We start from the raw sequence: 27,340 nt of genomic DNA, 5'->3' as shown, positions 1-27,340 counted from the left end.
GCAGTTGATCCACCATAAATCTGGATCTAACCCTATGACTGCAGCTAACAGCTGTTCACACATCCTCCTCCCTTAATGTGTGTAATCCCATTTTTAAAATAACTAGGAACCCATCCTCAGATGATCTTTATGATGTGAGAGCCATGGCTCCCGTGCCATGGAGGTAATCTGAGAAGTAGGCCTTAAGAGCTTTTCAGCTACACAGAATGAGGCCAGTGAATTATAGACTGTACCACCACGACTGGAGGATTGCATGATTTCACTCTTTACATTAGACACCAGGAAGAACACATCTAGCACAGACCTTTCGCTGTTAAGTTTCTACTTGCAGGGAGTGTGGGCGTTTTCTTTTTTTACATTAACGAATGAGCTGCACTTGCAGTCTGTAGTGGTACAGTCTATTCTGCCACCTCTGGACTCTACCACCTCATTCTGCAGCAGAAGCTAGCCTCCTAGTTGTTGGACTGACTCCCATCAGCCTTTGATGAGTGCCCATGGCTGGGGTTGATGGGAGTTGGAGTCTCACAACACCTGGAGGGTCATGGCTTCCCCAGTCCTGAGGTAGAAGAGAGGCAATGGCTAAATAAGAGCACAGGCTTCGCAAGCAGAAGGTCTGCAGTTCAATTCCTGACATCTCAGGGTAGGGCTGGGAACACTCGTGCCTGCAATCCCGGAGTCACTTCCAGTGTTGACAATACTGAGCTAGATGGACCGATAGCCTGACTTCATTTATAGCAGCTTCCTGTGTTCCATATATAAGCCATCACTGCATTTTGCAGCAAATCCATTGCTGATTGTATGGAGATAAATTTCCTTTGCAATCTGTATGATAGATAAGAGCCGTGGTACTGGAAAGAAGTGTAGTCAAGTCTGAAGTTTAGCACCAAATGAAGCTCTGCCTAATTTGTATTGGCTCCCCTCTGGCTGTCTCCTCATTGCGTCTCCTCAAATACACTCAAGAAGAGAGGCCATGGCTCAGAAAGGGGAGAAAAGACTTTGCCTGGAGTTTTCAGGAGGATGGGAAATCAAATCTCCCCACAGCTCTAAGCGACTGTCTGGAAGCTTCGAAAGCTGAGCTGGCACGGGCAGGTGGTTGCACAGCTGCGCCATTTGGATCATGCGCTCCCATCAATATTCATGAGGCAGCCTGGCCAATCAGCAGAGTAGCTGTCATTAGTGAGCATCTGGCTGGTGAGAAGAGGTTTGTTCGGTTTTTTTGTGGGGTAGGTTTTTTGTGCAAGTGAACTTCTTTTGACATTTTGAGAATTTCCCTCTGTAGGTTTCAAAGTCCTTTTCCTCCACCCTCCACCTGCGCAGTTGCCTTTGTCCCTTTTGCAGTACACAAGGCCCCAAAGCCCCCCAGCAACATAGAGCTACAACCAAGGAGAGGAAAAATCCTGAGGGTCTTTCACCAGTATTACACCGCAGTTCTTTAAAATAGCAAAGCGTGCCTATTCCATTATGATGTCAGTGGTTTCAGCATTACGTCTTCCCACACTGCTCCATTTACTTAAGGCCCTGCAGTCACACAAGGCAGTGCCACTGGTGTCAGAAGTGATCGCATCAGTAGCTGCTTGCCCGTGGCCCTAGAGTTCTAATAGTACCAGAAGAGCAAGAGAAGGATCCATGCTGCTGCAGCCACTCCCATGCAGTTGAAATAGTGTACACAGGGAGAGTACAAAGTATGCAAAGCATGCCATGTACATTATCTGATTAATCCTTACCACATCCCTAATAAAGTAGGCCAGCATAATTACCCCTCTATTGCAGATAAGGAGGAAAAGCCAAGGCATAGTAGCATCGCCATAGTCATTCCAACCGGCTGTACAGAGGGAGATGGGAAGGGAAGCAGCCCTGTTTGCCTCTTCCCTTCCCCTCCCCTTTTCCTTGTGTGTCGCGTCTTTTTACATGTAAGCCTGTGGACAGAGACTGTCTTGTTTCACTAACTGCATACTCTGGGAGCCTTTTTGGTTAAGGAGTGGGATGAAAATATTTTAAGGGCACAATCCCATGCATGGTAAGACAGACCATGTAACTCCTACTGGCTGGGGCATGCTGGAAGTTGTAGGACTTTGCTCTATCTATAAACATGCCCTTAAATCAATCAGTCTCTAAAGCTACTTGAGTTCATGGCTGAGATTCAAACTGGGGACTTCAGTCTCTTAACCCCTATGACACACTGAGATGAATCATCAAGCTGAAATAGATCAGAAGTTCATAATAGCCTCCCTGCTATAAAACAGGACCCCCATCAAGCAGCAGCCCATACACCACTGTCACGTATGTAATCCAGGAAGTAACGGGCCACAAGAAGAGGACATGTCCCCTACGGAAAATGGTTTACTGAGCAAATAATTCCAATTAATGCAATAAGAGGGAAAACTACATCCGCAGGTTCATGTCCCAGCCAACTTAGATAAGAAAAAAATGTTTTCCCCTCCAGATACATCAGCCTTTAAAGTAGTTTTGGAGTTTAAACAAAGTAAACCCACCCATTCCCACTGAAATCTAGTTGAAACACTGCCCATCACCAAACACCCCCACAGAGAGAGAGAGAGAGAAGTGGAAAGAATTACCGAAGGCCTTCCCTGCTGCCATATTCAGGGCTGGTTATTATTAAATGTTAACCCAAACCCCACCAAGGACACTAAAATCTCCCAGACTTCTCATTACCTGGATTGACTCCACTATACTCTCCTTTTCACTCACCCATTTCTTTGGTCAAGTGTCTGAACTATCTTCCATCAATTTACTATCTTCCAAACACTCTACTAGGGATATGGGGTTTGCTGAGATTATTCATTGGTGTGGGAATTGCACAACAGGTCCCAAAAATTAAATTTTGCCTTAAATCAAAGCACTGCCTGAAGAGAAAAGGTTAAATCTCACATTCCTAGATTAGGGAGAAAGAAGTGCTGATATTGAAGTGTTATTTGTTATTTTTGCACATGCTAGCCTTCCTCCTGCGTTAAGTTCACATGCACACTTCAGTGTGTTATTAGGGCCTCCTTCATATGGACCTGCTATATGTAGCAAGGTGACTCCCTTGTGCTGCAAAACCCTTGCTAGTGGAGATCATGTATGAATGAAGTCATCACATGGGTGAGACCAGTAACATGAGTCTTTCCTAGTTAATTGGCACCTACTAGGATGGGAAAGACCTCTGCAATTGGCCCAAACCCACCCAGCTGCTCTATTAACCCCAGCGACTCCCCCACTGCCATGGGTGTATGTGAAGAATGCCTAGTAGCTTACATTCCAAGTTAAAAGTAATTGGAAGAGGCAGTCAATGGCTGACAGGATGTATGTCTGAATTTGTAATTGATAGGATTGCTATACAATATATCACTGAAGCTGTAAACCTATAGTTACCAGTTGGTGATGCTGTTTAAACTTGGGCCAATCTTCATTCATTTCTCCTTAAAGACCTCATAGCAACTGTGTTTTCCGCTTAGGGACCAATCCAGAACAAAAGGTATATTTCCCATAAGATGTTGTTGTGCCACAACTCCATGTAAAGAGAGAAATACCTGTAGGTACAAGGACTGAAAAGTTGAGGGGCTGATACTAAACATCTCCCTTTTGACCATCTTGACTAGTCTCTGTGTGTGGGGTGGGGGGAATCTTTCTTCTTCAGCTTCTCGATGGCTTGCATATCACCATTTTAAGAAGGAAATGTCACCAAAAGACAAGGAGCTCCTGTTATTCTAGCATGGCTATTTTCTCTCTGCATGCGTTTTCTCCTGTCCTCCACTCTCCTCTATGATCATTGAAATGTATCATAAAAAGAAAATACACCATAACCACGTGAGGCTGGGGAGGAAGAGAAATAGAGAATTAGGAACTTTGCTATGATCAAGGTTTAGTGAAATAGTTGTTCTACTTGCCTGTACATTTTATTGGGATAGGTGTGGGGTGTAGGGAGAGAAGAAGATATGAAAAAAGACCAAGTGCTTTTAATTGAGAAGGAAAAGGAGCTTTTCTGCCATTTTAAAATCACAGCCTCCAAAGTAAATATGTGGTTCCGGTAGAAATTCCCCTAACATTTGAGTTTCTCCTTCCAATTTATGGGGCAAAACATTTGCTACCCTTTCAAGTAAAAAGTGTGTGGGTGTTGGGGAAGGGGGGAAAAGATGAAACAGGTATCATCGGAAGTCCTTCTCGTGTAGCGCATCAAACTGGGGATGGGGGCACAAAGACGAGAAAAAGGTTGAGCACGTTGTTTTCAGTTCTGTTTTCTCCAACCCAGAAGAAGCGTGGGCAAGTCAGAGAAGGACTTTGCAAGGTACTGTATTGGAGCCTAGAGGATTTCTGCTCTGCCGCCTCTAGAGTGACAATGGTGGGGGTGGGGGGCGTGATACAAAGGTGAGGGCATGCCGAGAGCAGTATTTCATTTCTGGAGTGCATGATGGGGTTTCATCAACCTGTTTGGTTGTGTGTGTGCTGTCAAGGCAATGAAATACAACAGGAAATTCAATTCCCCCAAACACGCATCAAGCATGTAAGAGGGCTACAGAACAACATTCCATTTCCCACTCTACGTTCTTTTTAACATGCCCTTCTTAGTTTGACTTCCACAGACAAAACACACACAGCTCAAGCGCTAATGAGCTGGGGAGGGTGCCTAGCCGCTCATCCCAGCTGCACACAGCTCCGCCAGGGGAACCCAGATGTGGGCCTGGCATCCGTGGCCAGCAGGTGGGCTCTCTGGCTCAGTGTAACAAAGGGAAGTCCAACCCCAGGCGAAGCAGTTCTGACACGCCTACAGGATAACAGAAGACAGCTGGGCCTTTGCGAGAAGCACTACCAGCTATGGATGCAGGGGGTTGCAGGGGTGGGGGGGAGAGAGAATGCAGCCAAAACAAAACCACAGCGGTTTCCTGCCTCAGATGGCTTGCCAAAATCTACAAAAGGTGGGAGGAAGCGTTCAACTGACAAGCCCTTGCTGGAAGCCAGCTCTGTTTTTCTACAAGAGAGGATCAAGCCACAAGAACAGGAGCGCCCTGTAGCATCTGGAGCTACGTCAGTATTTCTAAGCATCAGCTTGAGCTTCACAAGCATCCCACTGGTCCAGGCTTGGTTGTCCTCTCCAGGATTCAGTGACAGCACAAGCGTCAGGCTCTGGAGTTTTGACAGGCAATGTACATTTCCAGGAGAGGGCCAGAGGTCAATGTACAGCTTGAAGCACATCCTACTTGCTCTCATGGTTCCTTGACAAGGTCAGTGGATGCCACAGAGCTGCCCTGCAGCAGCCCTGTTGGCGGCTGCTCATCTCCCTCAGAATCAGGACTCTCCAGTTGGCTGTCTTCCATGCTGACATCACTCCAGTGGGGGAGGGGTTCCACAGAGCATTGGGCAAGATGGCTCCGTCCGTCAAAGCTTGGTGCACTAGAGAAAGGGTGGGTTGGGTTTCGAGACAGTGGAGAGAGAAAGAGGGAGAGAGAATGCTGTGTTCAAAATCCTTGGCTCATTCACAGAACTCTATTGCCCAGAGGTCCTTGGCCTTGAAGCATGACGGTGGGAACAACTTTACATTAGTAGTGTAAATATGTTCCTTCAAGCTAAAATCTGGTCTGCCTGGGTCCCAGTCTCACCCTATGGGATTTGCCAGAGGGCCACACCCCCTTCCCCACATCCCCCAGTGATGCCCACATCCCCCTTCCCAAACACCTAACGTTTGGTGGTTTGCCTGCTTTTGTGTGATTTCTTCCCCCTCCTTAAAGGTTGAAATGCCTCTCATAAGGCTTCGTTACCAGCAGGAAGAGCTTGAAGCTACCATACGTTGGTATTTGGCCTCACCCCCATTGCTTTCAGTCCCGGCCACCACTGGAATGGAGCATCAAAGGATGCTCCCAAGAATCCCTTGCAGTATCAAAGGATGCCAGGGCTCACCTCTTGGAGAGTGTGGTGAAGCTGCTTTGACCAAGCCCTAAGCACAGTTATGAATTTGGGGAGGGTGGGGCAGGACCTTTTGCTGCCTGAGGAAAAGAACCCTTTCCCCCCTTTCCCCTTGTCATGGGCAAAAGCTGACTGGACTGGAAGTTGAATCTTTTTTCAATACTGGCAATGGGACAGTGTCCTCCACTGCACCTGAGGGCCGCAGGCTCACTTCGGGGGTGCAGGGCAGGCCGGGTGGCATACAGCTCTCTCTTCCAACACCTTGCTGCTGTCTCCCAGCATCTGCCGCCTGAGGCGACTTCCTCACTCTGTCTAATCGTAGGGCCGGCCCTGGGTGGGTGGGTGGGGGATGAAGAGAGGGAGGAGAAACAAACACATGAAATAGGGGGGGAATAGTAGTCAAGGCTAAGGACTCATCTACACCAAGCAGGATATTCCACTATGAAAGCGGTATATAAAAGGCAGGAGCCACACTACTGCTTTATAGCAGTATTGAAATGCACTGCAGGATCTACACTACCACTTTATAGTGGGACTGAAGCGCACGGACAACTGTTGGGGCCCATGACACATCTACACCAAGCAGGATATAACACAACGAAAGTGGTATGAAAGCGGTATATGGTCTGTGTCAATGGGCCCCAACAGTTGTCAGTGCACTTCAATACCACTATGAAGCAGGAGTGTGGCCCCTGCCTTTTATACCCCGCCTTGATCCGGAGGGAGAGGCGGTAACAAATATATATATCGATATAATTATTATATACCGCTTTCATACCACTTTCATAGTGGAATATCCTGCTTGGTGTAGATGAGCCTTAAGTCTACTCTGTGATCAAAGCCCCACTGAAGAAAATGAAGTAGAGTGTATTATACAGATCCAGCAAAACAGCATCCTTTAAAAAAGGCAAAAAGCCTTTCAAGAACAATCATAATTTTCTTTAGGTTATGGGAAAGGGATGCAATCCAACTACTAAAGCAGCCTGCAGTAGGAGAACCACTGAAAGGATCGAATGAGCTCTACCCATGGCTCTCACAATTTCCTGGATGAGGTTTGTGCATCCCAAGTCCTGCCCACACAATTACTGAAGAAACAAAATGCACCACCCAGCTGGGGTGTTGGGTGCTAATCTACTCCACCTGTCCTCTCTTGGGGAGAGAGAAGGGACCGGAACGGAGCTCACATGCAATGGATTTACCAGCCCAAATACGGATTTTCCTTCTTCAGTTCTGAACTGGTGGGAGAAGACGACTGGGATGTTTGTATTATGGCTTCGCGTCCCAATATTCAGCATCTGGAAAGAACTGCCCTCACACGTTCGTTCCGTTTACCTGCTGCTGAAGTCCCCTCTGGCCAGCCAAACGGAATGGTTGTCCTCCTCCTGCACCCAGCCGCAGTTAGACATGGCGTAGTGGAGAATGGCATCTGTGACACTCAGAGGGCCCCGGCCCTGGACACATGCTTCTATCTCCGGCACAGAGAGCTGGCTCTGGAGGAAGAGGTGGAGCTGGCTGTCCGAAAGGAGTACAACGTTCTGCAAGACCCTAGAGAGGAAAGTGGAGAAAGGGAGATGGGAAGGACTAAACACACATCTAGCGGGGCCTGGTCAGATCTCTATAGCCAAACCCAGGCTCTGGAGCTCCCCGTTATATTGATTTATTTGGTTTCCCACCTTTCCACCAAAATAATGTCACTCAATGGTAATAAAACCAAGATGAAAATAAGCTCAATTAAAACAAGCCTAAAAACAAATCGATGAAACCACAATAAAAGAAACTTTCAATATCTGATGGTCATTTTAGTTTTGTTGGCATGTTTATTAGTCTTACATTGTTAATTTTTGGAAGGGATTTTATTTGTATTTTTTGCGCCGTTGTTAAGTTTTTTACAATGCTGAAATTTATTTCATGAGGCATTTAATTAAATAAAGTAGTAATAAGTTTGGGCCCTCTTTCAGTTTAAAAGAGTTCTCCCAAGTAAAAAGTGGGAAGACTCCAGTTTATACCCCACACTTCTTAACAGAAGGAAGAGGGGGGGGGGGAGGTGATCAACTACATATAAAAGAAATGCAACTAAAGCAAAGCTCACTTATATCCCAGATCAGGGGTGGGCAGCTTGTGGCCCTCCAGATGTTTTGGCCAACAACTCCCATCAGCCCTAGACAGCATTGCCAATGGTGAGGGATGAGGAAATTGTAGGCCAAAACATCTGGAGGGCCACAAGCTGCCCACCCCTGTCCTACACTAAAAAACAAGAGGAGGCAAACAGATTCAAGGGAGTGGAACACACTGAGGAAACTGTTCTTGTGTACACGATCCCCAGAGGACATGCTGCAACCCCACTTTCTCGCCTACCAGCTTAAATCGGGTGATGAAGACCAACCTGGAGGGACCCAACAGACCTCAATATTTCTCCGTATGCAAATGACCAGAGTCATAATTCAGCCCTCCACCACCTTGACCCCACATGTCCCACTCACTTCTCCAGGAACTGTTGAAGTCCTTGTCTGCGCTTCTCGATGAATTCATCAGTGCTGCCTGCAAAGAAAGTGGATTTCCCTGGCAGCTCTGGAACAGGCCTGGAGGATGGGGGTGGGTGGCAAGATAAAAGAAAGAAAACCCTCTCAGACTGCTTCCACATGAACGGGGTGGGTGGGAGTGCCTCTATCAGCTAGAGTCCAGCTATACCCCATCCTCTTGTGTACTGTAAAGAAGTCAAAACTCTGGAATTGTAGCGGTTCTACCAGCTACCTCCCGTACTTTGTTCCCATCAAGAATGAAAGAACTTCCAGTGCAGCTAACATGTGGCTCATTTGATTTTGACAACAGTAGCTAAGCAGATAAGCAAGATACAAGTTTCCCAGCAGCTGGACCGGACCGTTCGATCATGACAGTTCTCCTTGCCAAAACTCAGCGCTTTTGCGAACTGAAGCTCCTACATTAGAAAGGTCCTCAGCACTAAGCCAAGCAAGCTGGATTCACGGAAAAGTTTTAAAGATGTTAGATCAGCCTTTCCCATTTTGGTATCCTTCAGATGTTTTGGACTACAACTGCCAGCATTCCTGACCACTGGCCATGCTGATGGGGGCTAATGGGAGTTGGGAGTCTAAAACATCTGTAGGGCACCAAAACGGTGCTAGATCATCATCAGAGTGTGGCTGCCACAAAAGGTCCATTTCAAGCCTCTGACATTCTAACAAAACATACAAAAAGTTTCCCTATAGTGAGTTGAGCGACTGGTCCATTTAGCCTAGTGTCATCTCCTTTGACTGGCAGAAGCTCCCCAAAATCAGAGTCGGGGGACACTGCCCCATCACTGCTATGCCTTTGACCTAGAGAATTCAGGGATGGAACCTGGGACCTTCTGCGTGGAAGGCCTGCGCTCTGTCAATGAGCTCTGGCTCCTTACAGCCTTAAAAACATAACCAGATGCAGTGGTGCAGCTAGGCAATCTTAGGCCTTGAACTCAATGATCTTATGGGGGCAGGTTAGATGGGTCACCTAATTACTTCAGTTGTGAAGCACACGACTCATGTTCCTTCCCCACCACCCTCCCATGCTTTACAACAGCTTCTACATACCTGATATGTTAGAACAGTAACATAACTACTTCCCAATCGTAAGAAGAAGAAGAAATCTGAGCGTATGCAGTTCTGCATTTTAAACTCACTAAAATCATAGCACTATCATCATCACTACAAGTATAAATCCTGCTCCATGATGACAGGTATAAAATGGAGTTTTATCCTGCTGCTCTCTGAGTGGTCATTTAGGAGGCTCATGGGCTCTGGGACCCTGCACCACCGACTGTATGCTATGCTTTAAGCACATTTTAAATGCTCCCTTTCATCCAACCTATTTAGAAGTCCCACTTAGATTTATATTCAGTTCAGAGAGTTACATATTGGCAAAGGCTCTAACTTCCACTGTGACATTTTCAAAGGGTTAGCAGATCTGGCAATTGAGCACATAGGGCCACTTGAAAAAGATTGCCATTTCACACTTACACTAAGCCAGCGTTTTTTTGGAGCCGTTTCTTCAGCCACACAAACTCACGGTACCGTCTGCGCACGCAGGATGTCTTGGCTGTGAAGGCTTTGCTGTTGGTCTGTATAATGAGAGAAGAGACAGTGTTGTTATGGGATTTTCCCCCTCCCAAACATCTCAGCCTCTATTTCCAAACTGTCTCCCTCTGCTGGCCACTACATTAAGACAGGACTAGTACTGCAAACCCTTTGCTCCAGAAGAGCTAGATAGAACTTCACACATTATAGCACTCAACTGAAGCTTTTGTTCACAGATGGACGAGTAAACAAAGAACATGCTTTGGAATTATTGGGTTTTGAGTCTATGTTGGTATTAAAAGGATGACCATCTTTGATACCTTTAGAAATAAATAGCAACAGATTTTTGGTAGTTTTACATTTTCTTCAAGCTCTCAAGGAGGCACCTATAAGGAAGCTTTGGTAACATGCAAATTTAAAGGCAGGCAATTAATCGACTAAGAATTCTTCAATGGGAAGAGAGCCCTAATAAGAATGGAATTGTGGGGAACAAACTAAAGATTCAGCTAGCCCAGCACTCTGCTCTCCAGCCACGGCCAGACAAACACACCAGGAAATTTGACACATTCAACAACATGCCGCTAGACACCCCTATTCACCTGCATGATCTCGTGGTCCAGTCTCTGGACCTGCAGACAGGGCCCCTAGCTGGTTTGGCTCTTAGCCATCCCCAAGGTCATCATATAAACTCAGGATGGCAGACCTTCGTTTTTCCAGAGGTCACTTGTTTATAGCCCAGCAACTAGCACAGTTCAATTCCCTTACAGCTAGTTTGGCTCTATCAACGCTGGTACTACTCAATGGCTGTGCTTCATTCTTTCTCTCAGGCAAAATACCTGGATTGCCGGGAAAGGGGTAGGAGGGGCAAAGAAAAGATCAACCAGGATAGTGAGGGAATCTGGAAACCAAGTCTTACGGAATAGTTGGAAGAGCTTGATATATTTAGCCTGGAGAAAAGAAGGGCAAGGAGTTAAAAGTTAAGACATGATTGCTGTCTTCAGATATCTGAAGCACTGACATGGAGAAGATGGCGAAGAGCTGCTTTCTGTCGGTTCCATCCCTGCCCTTCTGAATAAATAAGCAGAAATTGTACGGAAGCAAATTCCAGCTAATCAGGAGAAACTTCCAAATGCTAAGAGCGGTTTGAGAGTGGAATAGGCTGCCTCAGAAGGTGATGGATTTGTCTTTGCTAGAGATATTTAAGCAGAGGCTGGACATTCATCAGTCAGGGAGGCTGCCAGTGCAATAGTCCTGCACTGAGCAAGAGGTTGGACTAGATGACCACCAAAGTCCCTTCCAACAATGTATTTCCATGATTCCATTGGCAAAGGAAGGGGAGCAGCCAAGAACAAATGTGCCCTTTGAAATAAACCCTGAAGAAGCTGATCAACTGGCGTCCGTTGGCTTTCCAGGATGTAACCATTGCCATTATGATTCAGAGAAACACCGGGTTTGCAAGTCACAACAACCCACACTTTATTAACCCATGGGCTGGTAGAATGACATGCAAGCAAGAATGCTGATTCCCACTGAGCTTAAACATCCCAGGGATGCTCAGTTCCTGGGTTGCTGTCCATGAACGGGGAGGAACAAGCCAGACTTGTAACCCAAGAACAAACTGTGGGTTACAAGTCTGGCTTGTTCCTGCCCAACAACTTATAATTCTGGTTTCAGACATCATGATAAACAACCCAGAAAGGAGTGTCACTGGGTTGTTGATCGCAGCAGGAATGGGCAGGTGGAAGCAGGGCTCCCGGCAGTGTCTTGGCACTGCGTCGTGAAGAAGGGAAGCAGCAGCAGCAGCACAAATCTCACTTGCCTTGCTTTACTCCTCCAAACTGCATCACGAGTGAGAGAAAACTCCGCCTTCCTTCCCTTTGCACTTGCTAGAGGGCTGAAGCTAGAGGTATGGTTCCATGCCCTTGCGCAGAGCCTGGGATAAGCCAGGCTTCAGTGCAAAGACAACACTGCTTCACTTCCAAACAGTAAGAGGGCTTGGGAGGGAGGCGGAGTTGCCTCTCACTTGCACAGCAGCTTCGAGATGGGAAGGAGCACCAGGAGATACTCCTGATGCTTCTGGCCTTCTCCATAGCTTTGGGACAGGCACAAGTAAGACGTCCCTGCCTGTCCCCAAACAAGAGGACTACAGGGAGGAGGAGCTAGTGGCAAGGACAAAGAGAAGCTTGGCTTATAAGTAAAGCTAAGAATTGCAAACGCCTTGACTGAAATGTATAGAAGAGGAATAGAATTAGGCCTTTACATATCAACAGAAGAAGAAATTTGCTCCACACAATAGCCCTCTCCTGCTGTTGTTCCCCAGCAACTGACATACAGAGGCATACTGCCTCCAGTACTGAAGGCAATATAGAGCCATCATGACTAGCAGCCACTGAGAGCCCTTCTCCTTCTGTGAATTACTCTAATCTCCTTTTAAAGCCAGCCATGTTGGCGGCCATCATGGCATCTTGTGGTAGTGAATTTCATAGTTTAACTATGCCCTATAAAAAGAAGTACTTCCTTTTATCTATCTTGAATCTCCCACCATTAAGCTTCATGGGAAAGCATCTATCATGGCAAGCTCTGAGAGTCCAGACATACCATTCAGAGGTGACATACCCGGCCAATGCATTTCTCCTCCTGGAAGACTCAACCAGCTGCGGGTGCTATTGCATCACAATTATTATTTGCAGATTGTTCCTCAGTTTAACCCTTAACCATGTAAACGATGTACAAAATTCCACCACGGCACAGCAATACAATACGTAACGCAGACAGATCCTCACTGGTTTCTAATGCGTCCAAATAAAATCCAGGGGCAGAAATAGGTCTTTCTGCATAAGACGATAAACCATCTTCCCAGTGATTCAAACTGCTGCTCTTCCAACTGCCTTCACTTCCCACCTTTCCATACTTACATGAAGAAATATTTTGTAGTCGACGTAAGAGTTCCAGGAGCCCTCGTTCTGTACACGAGGATCTTGGACACGCACGGTGGTTAGCTCCTGGGTGTGGAGAGAGAGGAGAAAAGGGCCTGTAAGGAACTCCATAATTCCAACACCAATCCCAATCTTCCCACAGTCTGTGGTAGGTTGGATAATTACAGTCCTGCCCGCCCTGTCTCCCAGGATGGAGAATATAAGGCACAAACAAAAACTGGTTAGGAATGTAGAAAAAGCCTGGGACCATCTAGTCCAGCATCCTGTTTCAACAGCAGCCAACCAGATTTATCCAGGAAGCTCACAAGCATGGCCTGAAGGGAACAGCATTCCTTTGTTTGCTCCCAGAGTCTGGGACTCAGAGGTTTATTGCCTCTGAACATGGAGTCAATATGCCATTGAGTACCAGATGCTGGCAGCAAACAGAGGAAAGCTAATAGCTGCTGAGAGAAGACCCATCCATGTCTCTGTCTAACACAGAGGTGGTGAACCTGGCGCCCTCTGGTTGTTGTTGGACTCCCATCAGCTCCACGCAACATAGCCAATGGTCAAGAATGATGGGATTTGACATCTGGAGGACTACAGGTTCCCCATCCTTGGTCTAAACCACTTTTTAAATCACTCTAACCTAGAAGCCATTTAGTACAAGTTAATCATTGCTTATAAGAAGAGAGTTTCTTGAATCCATTCTGAACCTGCTTGTCAATCAATTTCGTGGGGTAACCCCAAATTCTGGTATTCAGAGAAGATCTGGTGTTAATAAAAATAAAGTTTCTAAGGTATAGTCCCCTACTCCCATTCACCTGGGAGGAATGGGTGTTCAACCTGTTCTGGATGGGGTTGCAGCAGGTTCATAGCTTGGGGGTTCTCCTAGAACCATCTGTCCTTTGAGGCTCAGGTGGCCTCGGTAGCACAGAGTGCCTTCTACTAATTTCGGTTGGTGGCCCAGCTACACCCCTGTCTGGACAGGGATAACTTGGCTTCAGTTGTCTATGCTCTGGTAACCTCCAAATTAGATTACTGCAACGGGGCTGCCTTTGAAGATGGTTCAGAAGCCGCAGCAGCCAGATTGATAACTGGAACCAGAAGGTTTGGTTCTAGCCCACTTGCATTAGCTGCCTGCATGTTTCTGAGCCCAATTTAAGGTGCTGGTTTTAACCTATAAAGCCTTACACAGCTTGGGACCACAATACGTGACGGAACATCTCTCCTGACACGAACCTACCCATACACTACGCTCAACATCTAAGGTCCTCCTCTGGGTGCTTTCTCCAAGGGAAGCTCAGAGACTGGCAACAACGGAGAGGGCCTTTTTAGTGGTGGCCCCCCAATTATGGAATGATCTCCCCGACGAGGCTCGCCTGGCGCCAACATTGTTATCTTTTCGGCACGAGGTCAAGACTTTTCCCCTACTCATTTAACAGGATATGCTGAATTTTTTCTTAACTGACCCCAGAATAGTAGTTTTTAAATGGATATTGTCTGTTTTTATGCTTTTTAATTTTGTATATTTGTTTTTAATGTTCACTGTTTTTAATCTTTGTATATCGCCCAGAGAGCTTCAGCTATGGGGCAGTATTTAAATGTAAATAATAATAATAATAATAATAATGATGATGATGATGATGATGAAGGGCAGGGAGAGCATGGTAGAACTTGAATCCACAACTGAACTAGCCCCAAAGAAAGAAGAATGCAGCATCTGACTCACACCATCTGGGGCAATAAGAAGAAGTTACAGGCTTGTGATCACTGCTTGTATAACATGGGGAGGAGTTGAATCCATGGGGGAACCTGGGAGAAATCATTGTGACTGTACCATTCTAACAGATTTCTACATTTGGGCTTGCTGTACTGGATGCATGCGTTGGGACACTCAAACTGAATGGCATATGTCTTACGTGGCCCAAGAGGGTCCCCAAGCAGCCCTGTGTCATACCTAAGCAGTTTGACTACACAGGTGCAGTTATATACATCCAACCTTCTGCCACCCTTGTGGTTCTCTAGACCAGGGCACATCTATCTATGTATGTGTGGAGGGAGGGAGGAGAGCAACAGACTTGGGGAGGGGGCATGAACCTTTTGGGACTCTGACCCAGGCAAACTAATGATGAAACGCTCTGTGTGTCACTTTGAACATGAAACCAAGAAACGGCATCCAGAAGAAAAGTGTCATCGCGTCTTGGGAACATAAGAAGAGCCCTGCTGGATCAGACCGAGGGTCCATGTAGTCCAGCACTCTGTTCACACAATGGCCAACCAGCTGTCGGCCAGGGACCAACAAAGCAGGACATTGTGCAACAGCACCCTCCCACCCATGTTCCCCAGCAACTGGTGCACACTGGCTTACTGCTTCAGATACTGGAGGTAGCACATGACTGCCTATGCCGACACAATTTTCATCTCCAACTGCCATGCAGGTGGCAAAAGACATAGCTAAGTATGTGCCCTCTTCCTCCTCTTAGGCCATACTCAGATCAAACTCTGGTCTTGCTGGAAGTCATTTCCCTTCTCGGATGCTGATTGTGGGTCTGTCATTTTTTTGTAGCGTGCACGCAGGAAAGGGTTGAGTCATGCCTACTAATGCCAGAGGTCTTACCTCTTGTTCTTGATGTTCTAACATCCTACATCCACAGCCCAGAGGGAAGCATCTGTACAGGGCAAGAAAAGGATAAACAGTTATCACCCATGTGCACGTGGACACTATAAACCAGTTGCACTTCATCCGGCAGATTATTAAACAGAATTGGAGCCTGATCTAATGCTCATTAGGGCAGGAAACGGAGTAGGTGGTGCAGAAATCAGTTTCCTGCACATTTCACTTCAGAAGAAGAAGAAGAAGAAGAAGAATGCTTCTAGTTCTTGTGGCTATATCCCAGAGTTGCAGAAATAAGGGGAAGGGCACTCTGGTCTCTGCCACACTAGAGGACTAGCTGCTCCATTTTTATCCATGCAGAAACCGTAACAAGGGAATGGCAGCCTGGCCCAACCAAATATACATGCATGATTGACAGGGCCAGAAGGAAGTGGTGAGTTGTAGTGGAGGGAGATCAGTTTACCTTTATCTTCCACTTCCTTCTTTTGGGTGTCGTGTTCTTCTAGTTTGTAAGCCTCAGGGTAGGGACTGCATCTGATTTTTTTTCATTGACAGGAGCTGCTGAAAAGTGGGATTGAAAAAAGAAAACAGAAAATAAATAGATCAGCTTGAAGTATGCAGGCAATCTTTCGGGCAGAGGGGGATGAGGGGGATGAGGGGGCCTAGTAAGATTGCAGAGACGGAGCTTTTGTGCCCTGCATCGGGGATGGACAAAAGATAGATCTTCCAAAGCCCCTGCCAGGATGGTCAATGGCCAGGAATGCTGGGGGTTGGAAGTCCCAATCATCTGGAGATCTATTTTCTGCTCACTCCTGCCCTGCATGGGTCCTCATCGCCTCCCCATCACTAGCAGAAACAGAATTATGCTACACAAGCCACTTTGTTTTAATTTACATGACTTAACCGGTCCGTCATAACCTTTCACCAACCAGATTATTTCCCCTCTCCCCAGACCTCAGTCCAGTCAACACGAGACAGTGTCCCGTCTAGAAGGTAAGATGCTTGCCTGGAAGCAGACACCCCACATCCCACAATCTCACTGCCTACATAAAGCCAGCACCCCAAGGAGAAAGCAAACGCTGTCCGCCATCACTTTCAGGCTTCAGCTTAGGACATGCAAGGGAACTGTGCCCTGGAGATGCTTTTCAAGGTAAAGAGACCCTCTGTGTATCCCAAGCCAGTCCAGGCCCCACACAGAGATGTGCAACCAACCTTCCTGTGCACATCGGTATTGACACAATCAATGGGGTTTATTCCAGTGCCAGGCAAGGGTGTGCAAGGTGGCAACCCTAAAAGGTCAGAGTACCCAGGCCCAAACTAAGCCACACTTGGAAGCTTCATTAAAATGTGGCCACAGTGAAAGTTGGACATTGTCTTGGAGTTCCTAGGATCAAGCCCTGCGTCAGCCACTGACTCACCTCAGTAAGTCACTATCTCAGGGTTGCCCTTTAGCCAGGCTAGCTTGCCTAGGCCCCGGTTTTAGTACCTTCTTTCTTAGATCAGCCTTCCCCAGCCTGGTGTTCTCCAGATGTGTTGGACTACAACTCTCAGCATCCCCAGCCAGCCGGGACTCATAGTCCAACACATGGGGGGCACCAGGATGGGGAAGGCTACCCATAGGACATACAACACAATCACAAGTGTCTCTGTCCTCCGTTCACCTCATTAGAATTAAGTAACGTTTTTCACAGGGTTGTTGAAAGAGTGACAACTGTAAAGAATGTTAAGCACTTCATAGATCCTAAGTAAGTCACAAACACACACACAGCATCCCAATGCCAGGAAAACCAATTCAGCAGCACTGCAGCTGATGAAAATCACTTCCATGCGGCCAGTTTTCCACGCAGCAGCAGCAGCAGCATTTGGAATCAGCTCCCTTCCCTGGTGGACCTGACAGCATGACAAATGCCAACTTGAGTCGTCCTCATGGGAGGTCTTGCACTGGCACATGGGCTCATGCCACAATCCAAGACAGCCCACATACAAAATAGATTCCAGATGCTACAGCAGCCATTCAGTACCCCAAGTGCTTTGGGGAGAGGTGGGCAAGCTGCCCTCAGTGAGCCTCCTCCCCACTGTGCCCACTTCCTCTTTGCTGCTGTTGCCTCTGCCCATCTCCACGCCCTCCCTCTTTGCATCCCGTCCGCACAGGCTCGTAGTAGCAGAGGGCAGAGCAAGCAGAGGCGGCAGCTGCTCCCCCTCATGCCTTTCACTGCTCACTTGCTTAAGAGTCAACAGGGAGGCACAGCAAAGAGGAGCACAAGCAGCCCCAAGGAGTTCCAGGGTCGGCAGCGGGAGCCCTGCTGAGGCAAGGGGCTTCCACAAGTGCCCAGTGGTGGCAACTCCTGATACTGATCTTACACAGAAGCAGTTGTCAACTACAATCATGCTGCTGCAATAACATCTGAGTTGGCCTCCAGATGGTGCCTTTGAGAAGTCTTTAGCAGCTGAGCGCAGCAGTGCAGATAGGGAATTTTAGACTCTGGTCCCAATCATCTAATGGGAGCCCCTTTTAGACAGCTGTCAAGTAAACAACTAACATTTTGCTTCACCCCCCACCCCAACCACCATCCCAGGCTTTACATCCATTTCTTCATTTCTGCTATGTTAGAACAATAACACTGTTTGCCAGAACTGATTAAAAACATCAACAACACACACCTTTGTGCATGTGCAGTTTCGCATTTCAAAGCCACTTAAATCCTAGCAGCCCTCATGACTAAAGGAATAATATGGAGTTTCCTTCTGTTGCCCTCATCACCTGCCACTCTCTGACTGGTCGTTTGGGGGTGGGGTGCAGGGCCCTGGGCTATGACTGCAAGGTTCAGCCTTACCTTCACCACTAGCTGAAAGAGGAAAGGAAGTAATTTTATGCATATGGCAGGATAGTTTACAATCAGGATCACTGGGAGATTTGGTCAGGTTTGAATCCAGGGCCAGATTGTGTGTCAGGTGGGGCTAGAAAGAATAGGGGGATTTCCAGACAAGGCTTCAATTCTACAATCGCATAGCGTCATTCACAGAACTGCACAGGGTATGTGTGTTCAGGTATCACTGTCGATTTCTAGCTCTCCTATGCTTCCCCATCACTACTTCTGTCTTTTTTTCTTACCAGAAAAAAAATCTGTTACAGAAGAAAAGTCAGAAAAAAAAAACTCCTGATAGCCAATGAATAGTTTACTGTGAACTAATAGGAATCTTTATGCTAACTGTCCCCTTGGGTGAGGGATGGCTATATATTTATCCAGGGATGAGCAGCTTGTGGCCTTCTAGAAGGTTTGGCCTACAAGTCCCATCAGCAAGCATGGCCAATGGTGAGGATCATGGGAGTTCTGAGGAAAAAAACATTTCGGAGGTCACAAGTTGACCACCCGGATTTCAGCAAACTAGCAGGTACAAGTACTAATTAAGCTAATATGTCCTCATATTGTTCTGATAACAGTTCTATTGACTTGCAAAGTCTTATCTCTCAACAGTCTTAAGTGAGACAGCACTATTCCCATTTTACTTTCAAAGCTTCTATAAACAAAAGTTCATCAGAAGGGGCATTGTGATGGATATGAAGGCAGTTAAGAGATACTGAATAACCTAAATGTTTCTTTTGCCCCTCTGAGACAGATTTCTATGCCCTCAGGCCTTAGAAATGGATATGCAGTGGAAAAAAATAACAACTTGCAGTATCCAGCCCTATATAACTAATGTACAAGTAGCTCTGAGGATTGTAGTAAGAACAGGTATATTTAGGACAGCCTTCCCCAACCTGGTGCCCTCCAGATGTCCTGGACTGCAGTCCCATAAATTTCAGCCAGCAGTGCCATTGGCCCTGCTGGCTGAAAATTATGGAAGTTGCAGTCCAACACATCTGGAGGGCACAAGGTTGGGGAAGGCTGATTTAGGATTTAATTTCAGCTATGGCTCACCAGGATTCAGCCCTGGTGGAAGCTGAGAAATAAATGTATCTGAGCACACGCAGAAAGCTTTCCCTCACCTCTGACTAACCACAGCCATTTCCAAACAGTCAGAGTATGGGGTAGGACTCCAATATCACAAGCCATGAATTGCAAACAGGCTTGAATGCCAAGAGCTCTCTTGAGAAGTTAATCGTAGATAAATGCTCAGGCATTTTGTCTTGCAGAACAGGGCTTAATCATTACGTCAAGTGGAGAAGACAAACGCCTCGTATTTTGTAATTCAGAGCACTCTTTTGGGTAGGGAGCAGAGAAGGAGCCACTCAGAAGATGGATCAATCAACTGAGTATTCTCAGTTCTTTTAGTTTTTTTTTCTCCCAGAACATAGGGATCAAGTCCAAAGTGCCTTCCCCTCTAGGTTAACTTGCTAGCTTAATCAGTTAGCAAGGGGGTCATGCGACTGTCTGGCCTAAAAGCAAGTGACTAGCTCCACATCTACCACTACAGCAGCAAAAAAAGAGGCCCAAACAGATCAAAGGAGGCTGTTTCTACATACCTAAGGAATGCCGAAAATATGCAAAAAATATTGGCTTTGGGAGGGAAGAGGTCCCAAAATATTTAAATAACACGAGAGCACGGAGTGCAGGCACAAGTCCTCAGTGTCCCAGGGTGGCCAATCCAAATTAATCCCCCACCCACACATAACCTGTTTAAACTGCTAAGCAGGCAGACACCCTAGGTGCAACAGCCTTCTCTCTTCCCCAGTGACCCAGAAGCAGCCCGGATCAAAGCTTTAGCAGCCCTGCTTGAGCCCCCAATTCCCCCCCAGCCCTTATCTCCAACCTCTTATAAGAGACAAGCAAGTGGTGACAAGTGTCACTGCAAGGGCAGATGCAGGTGATTCGGGTGGGTCACACAGGTTGCAGACCGCATTTTTGCACCCCTGCCCTAGTAGCTTAAAGGACCTGCGGAGAGGGAACTGAAGTTGGGGGTGCATTGCCCAAACCCAATTCCATCTCCGAACCGTCACATACAACAGGGGCAAGGGATTAAACCCTCTACCTGTGCAGATGGTTCAGGGATGGTTCCCCTAGCCCAAAACACTGTATCGCAGGAGTTCTCTCCACTGTTTATTGACCAATTTAACTCAGCTAAGTCCTTCCCCATTATTCTTTACAAGTCCTTCAGTTATTCCAGAGTAAACATCACCCTTCATCTTGTAGAGGCACAGCCAAAAGGTCATTACAAGTGACCTTTGAACAATCACATGCCATAAAAAGGCAAAATGTTTGTGTCAGCTACACCCTTAAGAACCCCGCCCCACCTATATTAAAAAGTTATATTTTGGTCCATGTGTGTGAAGAGGGGCCAGTTATAGCTACTCCAATCCATAGGGTAGGAATGGGGAACCTGTGGCTCTCCAGATGTTGTTGGGACTCCAAATCCCATCATCCTCAACCAGTACGGCCAATGGCCAAGGATGGTAGGAGCTGTAGTCCTACATCTGGAAAGCCACAGGTTGGGTACTTGTGGGTTTCCCAACGGCGGCTGGTTGGTCACTGTGTGATCGGATCCATCATTGGTGTTCTTATGCTCTTATGTAATAGGTGCACTCTCCATCCCTGCCATAGGGGGCTTCTCACAGAAAAGGCCACGGAAGAACACCTTCAGTCCCAATTGCCACTCCTGCTGCTCAAATACCTTCTTTCTGAGCAGTGAGCACGAGGTGTTCACCTGCCAAGGCAAAGTCATATCCCCAAATCTGTACATAGATTTTCTGCCTAACTTTCAGTCTGCTCCTTTTACAGTTCAAGTCTCTCCTGAACACCTGCCTCAGCAGCCCTTCTCCATCAGGGCTTAGCCCCTAATTCCATTTCCAATGTCGTGGAAACAAGGAGACATCCCAGTGTGACCACAAGGAAGAGCAGGAACTATGATAAATGTCCCTGGTTTAAATTCCAAGTTTTACTAGATGTTCACTGGGTGCCATCAGGGCGACATCAGGTCAGCAGCAGGCACAGACACACCCAGAGATTAACAACACTGGTTAATTTTATTGCTTACCCCAAAAACAACAATGCTCCCGGTGCTTTGTGGGCAGATATCACAGGTGGGCAGATTTCAGGCTTGTTAGATCTACATTGTATTTACTAGCATCCCAAGTTCCACCAGTGGAGACCAGGTGAAAAAGACATACATTGAGAATTAAAGAACAGGGTGCCTCTCAACACATCCAGAGTCCAGGAATTTGTTTTCAGTATCAGAACTGAACTAAACTCAATGTCCTTTCACAAAGAAGTTCACTCTTGGTTACCCCAAGGTTCCTTCACTTCAGCTGCATAATTTAGGTGGAAAAGATCAGGTTGTTCCTATTATTGTTAAACATTTCGGGTCAGACCCCTTTGCTGATCTGCTGCAAGTGACCCAGAATTCTGGCAGTACATCCTGATCTTACCTTCTGCCCGTCCCTGCATACCAGAAGTTACTTGACCCTGTTGCACGCCCACTTGCAGAATCACAAACCCTCTCCGTTTTTGTTTCCTTCCCCCTTTTTGGGAGCCAAAATCCTCACTTAAATTGTAGTAGCTACTCGTGGCTGTTCACACTGAAGAGGTCTGTGTTTGTAAAAAATGATTTGGGTCCAGGCTAGATTTTCCGGGGAGAAACCTTTGTTGTGTCCCACCCTAATATCCCTTCTACCACAAGCAAAGAAGCACCTCCTTTTCTTATGCTACCATACGCACACAAGTAGACAGGGTGCGTCAAGTGTGCTTCTATGCGCTCCTTCAGTGCGTCCTGCTTGGACGCTGCACGCTCTCGCGTGTCACTACCTACAGCAGCAAGAGAAAGAATACAAGAATTATGAAATGCCCACAGGCCTAGTACAGCGACGCGGGAGGAGGGGCAGCGTCAAGGGTCTCTTGAAGTTGAAGCTTCCCTGACACAGACTACAAACATCTGGTCCATCTAGCCCTGTGCAGTCGAACCCTGAACGGCAGCAACTCTTACCGTGATGCACGGAAGAGGAAAGTGTTCGCTTGTCCCCCGAGATCCTTCTAACGGGAAATGCCCGGGTTTAGAACGCGACCGACTCGGAGCCAAGAGGCGCTTCTCCGCCTCCGCCCTGCCCAGCATTCATTCATAGTTTCTGGGCTTACTAGTCGGACCACCACCCGCCAGCAACCAAACCACTTGGGACCCCTCCACCTGACAATGTATTTCTTTGCAGCCTGCCATCCCGCACCTCATAGCTTAACAATCCCATTTGCTACTCTTTCTTCCTACCTTTTGAATATTCGCCTCTCCACGCTATTTCTCTTTTTAAAGCATGCTTTTAACGGGTGGAGCTCTGACGCTCCCTTATCTTTCATACCCTTAATCCAAGCGCCTCCTCCTTTCTGCTTACTGTCTTGTTTGTTTTCTTCCAACACCGCCCAAGGTGCTCTTCGTGATGCGGCTCCTTTAAGAATGGCCAAGCCCGACAGTTATACACAGATGCACACACTGTTTTTAAATCGGATTCCCACGTGACCCCACCTCCGCGGCAAGTCGCAGGGCGCGTGGGCAGATGGGAAATGTAGTTTCTTTCCCAAGCAAGAAGTAATAGCCTGTAGGGATGAAATTTCATTATGTTTTTGGATTTCGTAATTGTGGAATGCATCCTGTATTCCAAACCTTTTTGCTGCTGGTTCTATCGCTCTTGTAAAATCCCACGGAATTCATTGGGGCTCACTCACGCGAGTAAGTTCCATTTAAGTCTTTGGGGACTTAAACTTGCTTGGGATTGCGTAGTTAGGCTGCTGTTCTATGTATTTACTTAGGAGTAATCGGCATTGAACATAGTGGAATTTACTTCCAAGTAAACATGCAAATACTGGGTGCCTTTATGAATTAGAATACAAAGGCAGTCATATTGGCCATAAGAAAACAATCTTCAAAGTGATCTTTATAGGCTGGAGAGCTGGGCTGAAAACAAGATAATGGATTTTAATAGGGATAAATGCCAAGTTCTATACCTAGGAAATAGAAACCAAATGCACAGTTACAAGATGGGGAATACTTGGCTCATACTACAAGCGAGAAGGATCTTTGAATTGTAGATCACAAGCTGAATATGAGCCAACAGTGTGATGTGTCTGCAAAAAAAACAAATGCTATTTTGGGCTGCATTAATAGACGTATACCTTCCAAATTACGCAAGATACTAGTCCCCCTCTATTCAGCACTTGCTAGGCTTCTTCTTGAGTATCGCATCCAGGTTCTGGGCCCCACACTTCAAGAAGCATGCAAACAAGCTAGAGGGAGGGCAACCAGGATGATCAGGGGTATGAAAACAAAGCCCTATGAGGAGAGACTGAAAGAACTGAGCATGTTTAGCCTGGAGAAGTGAAGATAGAGGGAAGACATGATAGCACTCTTCAAATACTTGAAATGTTGTCACACAGAGGAGGGCCAGGAACTCTTCTTGATCATCCCAGAGTGCAGGACATGGAATAGAGCTCAAGTTACAGGAAGACAGATTCCGGCTGGAATCAGGAAAAACTTTCTGATTGTTAGAGCAGTACGACAATGGAACCAATTACCTAGGGAGGTCGTGGCCTCTCCCACATTAGAGGCATTCAAGAGGCAGTTGGACAGCAATCTTTCAGGTATGCTTTCATTCAGCAGGGGGTTGGACTTCATGGCCTTATAGGCCCTTTCCAACTCTACTATTCTATGATTCTATAATCCTTGTACATGAAAACAAAGCACAAGTGAGAACGCTAGACTAGAATTCTTTCTGTTGCTAATATTTCAGGGGTAGAAATGGGGTTTTTTTTACATGAGAAAGCAATCCGATACTGAATTCCCTCTAACATGCACCTGCATTTCAAAGTGGAAAAGTCCCAAGTTGGATGTACTAGGTGGTGGTTGTCCCCCTAAAGCTAGAGAATGGTGCTAAGCCATTATAAACATATAGCAAGCAAGACAATACGTTTTTCTGAAGCAATTAATGCCTCCAAATTTATTTCATCATCATGCCCACCGTGATGATGTGTGCAATGTAAGAGACCGCCTGTATATAGCAAGGCCAGGTGGGAGCCCAACCCTGCCTACCTTTGAGGACAGCCCCACCTTCATTTGTACATATTTATGCTCAGAGATATAGTGCATCCCTCTGTGGGATCCCTGTCACAGAGCTGAGGCATCCAGTGTCAAGCAGAGAGGAAAGGATGCCTTCACTCAATGCCAGCTCCAGGTCTCTGAAGGCCCTAGGGCAGTGGTTCTCAACCTGGGGCACTCCAGATGTGTTGGACTGCATCTCCCAGAATGCCCCAGCCAGCAGAGCTGGCTGGGGCATTCTGGGAGTTGTAGTCCAACACATCTGGAGCGCCCCAGGTTGAGAACCACTGCCCTAGGGCAAAACACCTTCAGTGGGCCCCCTCCCTTAGTGGGCCTACCTTCTCCCCACCAGTGTCACTAGCTGCTACCACTCCTCCTCCTCTTTCACATCATTGCTATCACTTGCTTGCTTGACAGGCAGAGAGTCAGTGAGCAAGTAGCCAGTGCCATCTGCTTCTCCTCCTTCTCATTATGGAGTCTGCCTGAATGAAAGCAAGAGGCCGGTGAAGAAGTAAGTTGCAATGGTAAAGAGGAGGAGCAAGTCCCCGGGGGCTTGTGTCAGTGGACACTGCTGGGGTGGGAGTCCTCTGCAAACGCCCAACCCTGCCTACCTTTGACGACAGCCCTACCTTCATTTGAGCTGTGTCCTTAAGTGCAGTGCTTTCCTTTTCCTTTTAGAAACAAATAGCAGCTATTCACATGAAGGAGAACATTTTATTTTATTTATTTTATTTATTAAGACATTTGTATCCCACCCCATATCACAAGGATCTCAGGGATGCACCTGGGAATGTTCAGAATAGGGGCTAAAACTGTTCCTCACCCATCATGATTCAAATAATTCAAAAACAAATCTATTCCTATTTGCATAGTGCTTTTCTGAGTTCTGTTTTTTAAGGGTGAAAACAGGCATAAATTACATTTTAAGTGTCAAGGAATCGTGGGAGTGGAGGGCAATCAAGGTAGGTAGTAAGTGTGTGTTCAAAGGCATATGATACATTTCCCTTTATTACGTAATCTCTAATGTTTATCAAAGGAAAAACAACTGCACTTGTTTACACAAATGTTTACCTTATACTTGTAGTCAGCCAAATGATGCTGGAGTCCTCAGCACATTTACTTGGGAGTAAATGTTCATTTAAGTGGGACTAATTTCCAAGTACATATGCAGAAGATCCGACTGCATGTACTGTTGAACTCACTTATATTAGGGAGATTGAATAAAATAATCCCATAGTTACATAAAGTGAAAGGGAATACGTTAATAGTTGCACATATAGTAGTAGCAAAAAAACTTGCGGAGGGAAAGAATCTCCAACAGAAGACTGTATAAAGAGCATAATGCATAGGATATGGATATATAAAATAACTTATTATAAGAAACTTTCTCAAGGAGGTGGAACTAAAAAAGACTCCTTAGAATACTGGTATAGTTTTCTACAAAGAATAAATGTTCAAAATGTTCAAAGCAATGCACTTGAAGTAATTTAAAAACAAACAGGTAGATTAAATGGAATAATTACAGTATATGAATATATAGGATTGTACTGTTTGGCTGAAGCCCTATATACACTTAGGAGTAAAACCCATTAATTCAATAGGGTTTACTACTTAACAGACATATATAGGATTGAACTATTAGACTTTGTCTTGGGGTTGCTTTTGATGATGATGATGTGTTACACAATCAGCTTTGATTGCCAAAAAGTAGTATAAAAACACCACAAGTCTTCAGCATGCTCTTCTTCAAATGAAACTAATCCAGCCAACCTGCTCTGGATAAGTGGGAGCTCAGAATATGATTCTGGGCCATTTTTCAGAATACAGATGATTGCTCAGAACAGGTATCTGAACATGGTTGCTATGGATATTTTGTGGTTCGCTGCATCTGTCCCATGTAGTTATGTCTGACTCATGAGTTTGGTTGATTTGGCTCACTCGAGAGTTGCCATTCCAGTCCCGTCCCATCCCCAAATATAGACTATTGCCTGGAACAGGTACCAACATGTAGTTTCTGTAGAACTTTTGTAGCCTATATCAATCCCATCCAGACATGTGTGACTGATAAGTTTGGTTGACTTGGCTCACTTGGAAGTTATCATTCTGGGCCTTTTCCCCCCAGAATATGGACTGTTGCCCAGAACAGCTACTGAAACGTGGTTTCCGTGGAAGTTTTGTAGTTTATTATATCAAACCCATCTAGTCATGTGTGACTGGTGGATGTAGTTGGCTTGGCTCACTTGGAAGTTGCCATTTCAGGCCATTCTGTTCTGGGCATTGTGGGGTTAATAACAACAACAACAACACAATCTTGCAAAGGTTTCAGTCATAAAATGTTGTTCTCAAGTATCTCTAACATATGCCATTGTTTTTGGCATTTATTTAAAAAAGTAAAGGGGTCGTGCCATTCTGTGCTGCTCCATCCCGGCTCTTACACCATCCCGATTCACAGTTTATTTCGTGTGAAATTTGTTGTTTTATTTTACTTTTGGTTTTTAACCATACCAAAAAAAATCCAGTGCCAATACAGCTCAGTAGCCCCATACTATAGGTTGGGAAAGGCTTGCTATGTTAATGTTCAAACGTCTTAATGTGTTGTGGCACTTTAAAGACTAACCAATTTATTTAAGCGTAAATTTGCGCGGACTTAATTAATTAATGCTGCAGCGTGGGGCTAAAGCGGTTTTAGAATTTCAGCCCCAAATCCCCCTTTCAAAAGCAGCCCTCCGGTTGCATTAGAAGTCAGTTTCGATGCTTTTGCCCCCTCAAGATGCAACAGAAATCTTGCGCTCCGTTACCTGCCGCGTTGCCTTTTAAAGGCCGCAGTCTTATAT

The 27,340-nt window shown here is 46.2% G+C and overlaps 1 protein-coding gene across 5 annotated transcripts; it reads right to left on the bottom strand.

The window, feature by feature from the left end:
* Window positions 1-3,941: 3,941 nt before the first annotated feature.
* Window positions 3,942-22,869, bottom strand: SNX11 (sorting nexin 11). 5 transcript variants are annotated; one of them, XM_063137778.1, is made up of 9 exons: window positions 22,777-22,869; window positions 15,958-16,055; window positions 15,498-15,549; window positions 12,878-12,964; window positions 9,906-10,006; window positions 8,379-8,477; window positions 7,231-7,443; window positions 6,091-6,228; window positions 3,942-5,388 (listed from the first exon to the last, which is right to left on the bottom strand). In XM_063137778.1, exons 3-9 carry the CDS (start codon window positions 15,519-15,521, stop codon window positions 5,202-5,204), a joined length of 849 nt encoding a protein of 282 aa, XP_062993848.1. In that variant the 5' UTR covers window positions 15,522-15,549; window positions 15,958-16,055; window positions 22,777-22,869; the 3' UTR covers window positions 3,942-5,201. The 5 variants fall into 5 exon arrangements, with proteins under 5 accessions (XP_062993848.1, XP_062993851.1, XP_062993849.1 ...); XM_063137781.1 differs by having other exon boundaries at window positions 15,958-16,052; XM_063137779.1 differs by lacking the exon at window positions 22,777-22,869 and adding an exon at window positions 22,689-22,774.
* Window positions 22,870-27,340: the final 4,471 nt, after the last annotated feature.

This window comes from Elgaria multicarinata, chromosome 11 (genome assembly GCF_023053635.1).
Source record: "Elgaria multicarinata webbii isolate HBS135686 ecotype San Diego chromosome 11, rElgMul1.1.pri, whole genome shotgun sequence".
Taxonomy (NCBI): Eukaryota; Metazoa; Chordata; class Lepidosauria; order Squamata; family Anguidae; genus Elgaria; species Elgaria multicarinata.
Note: the sequence above shows the minus strand (reverse complement) of the source record. Positions and strands in the feature narration are given on the sequence as shown.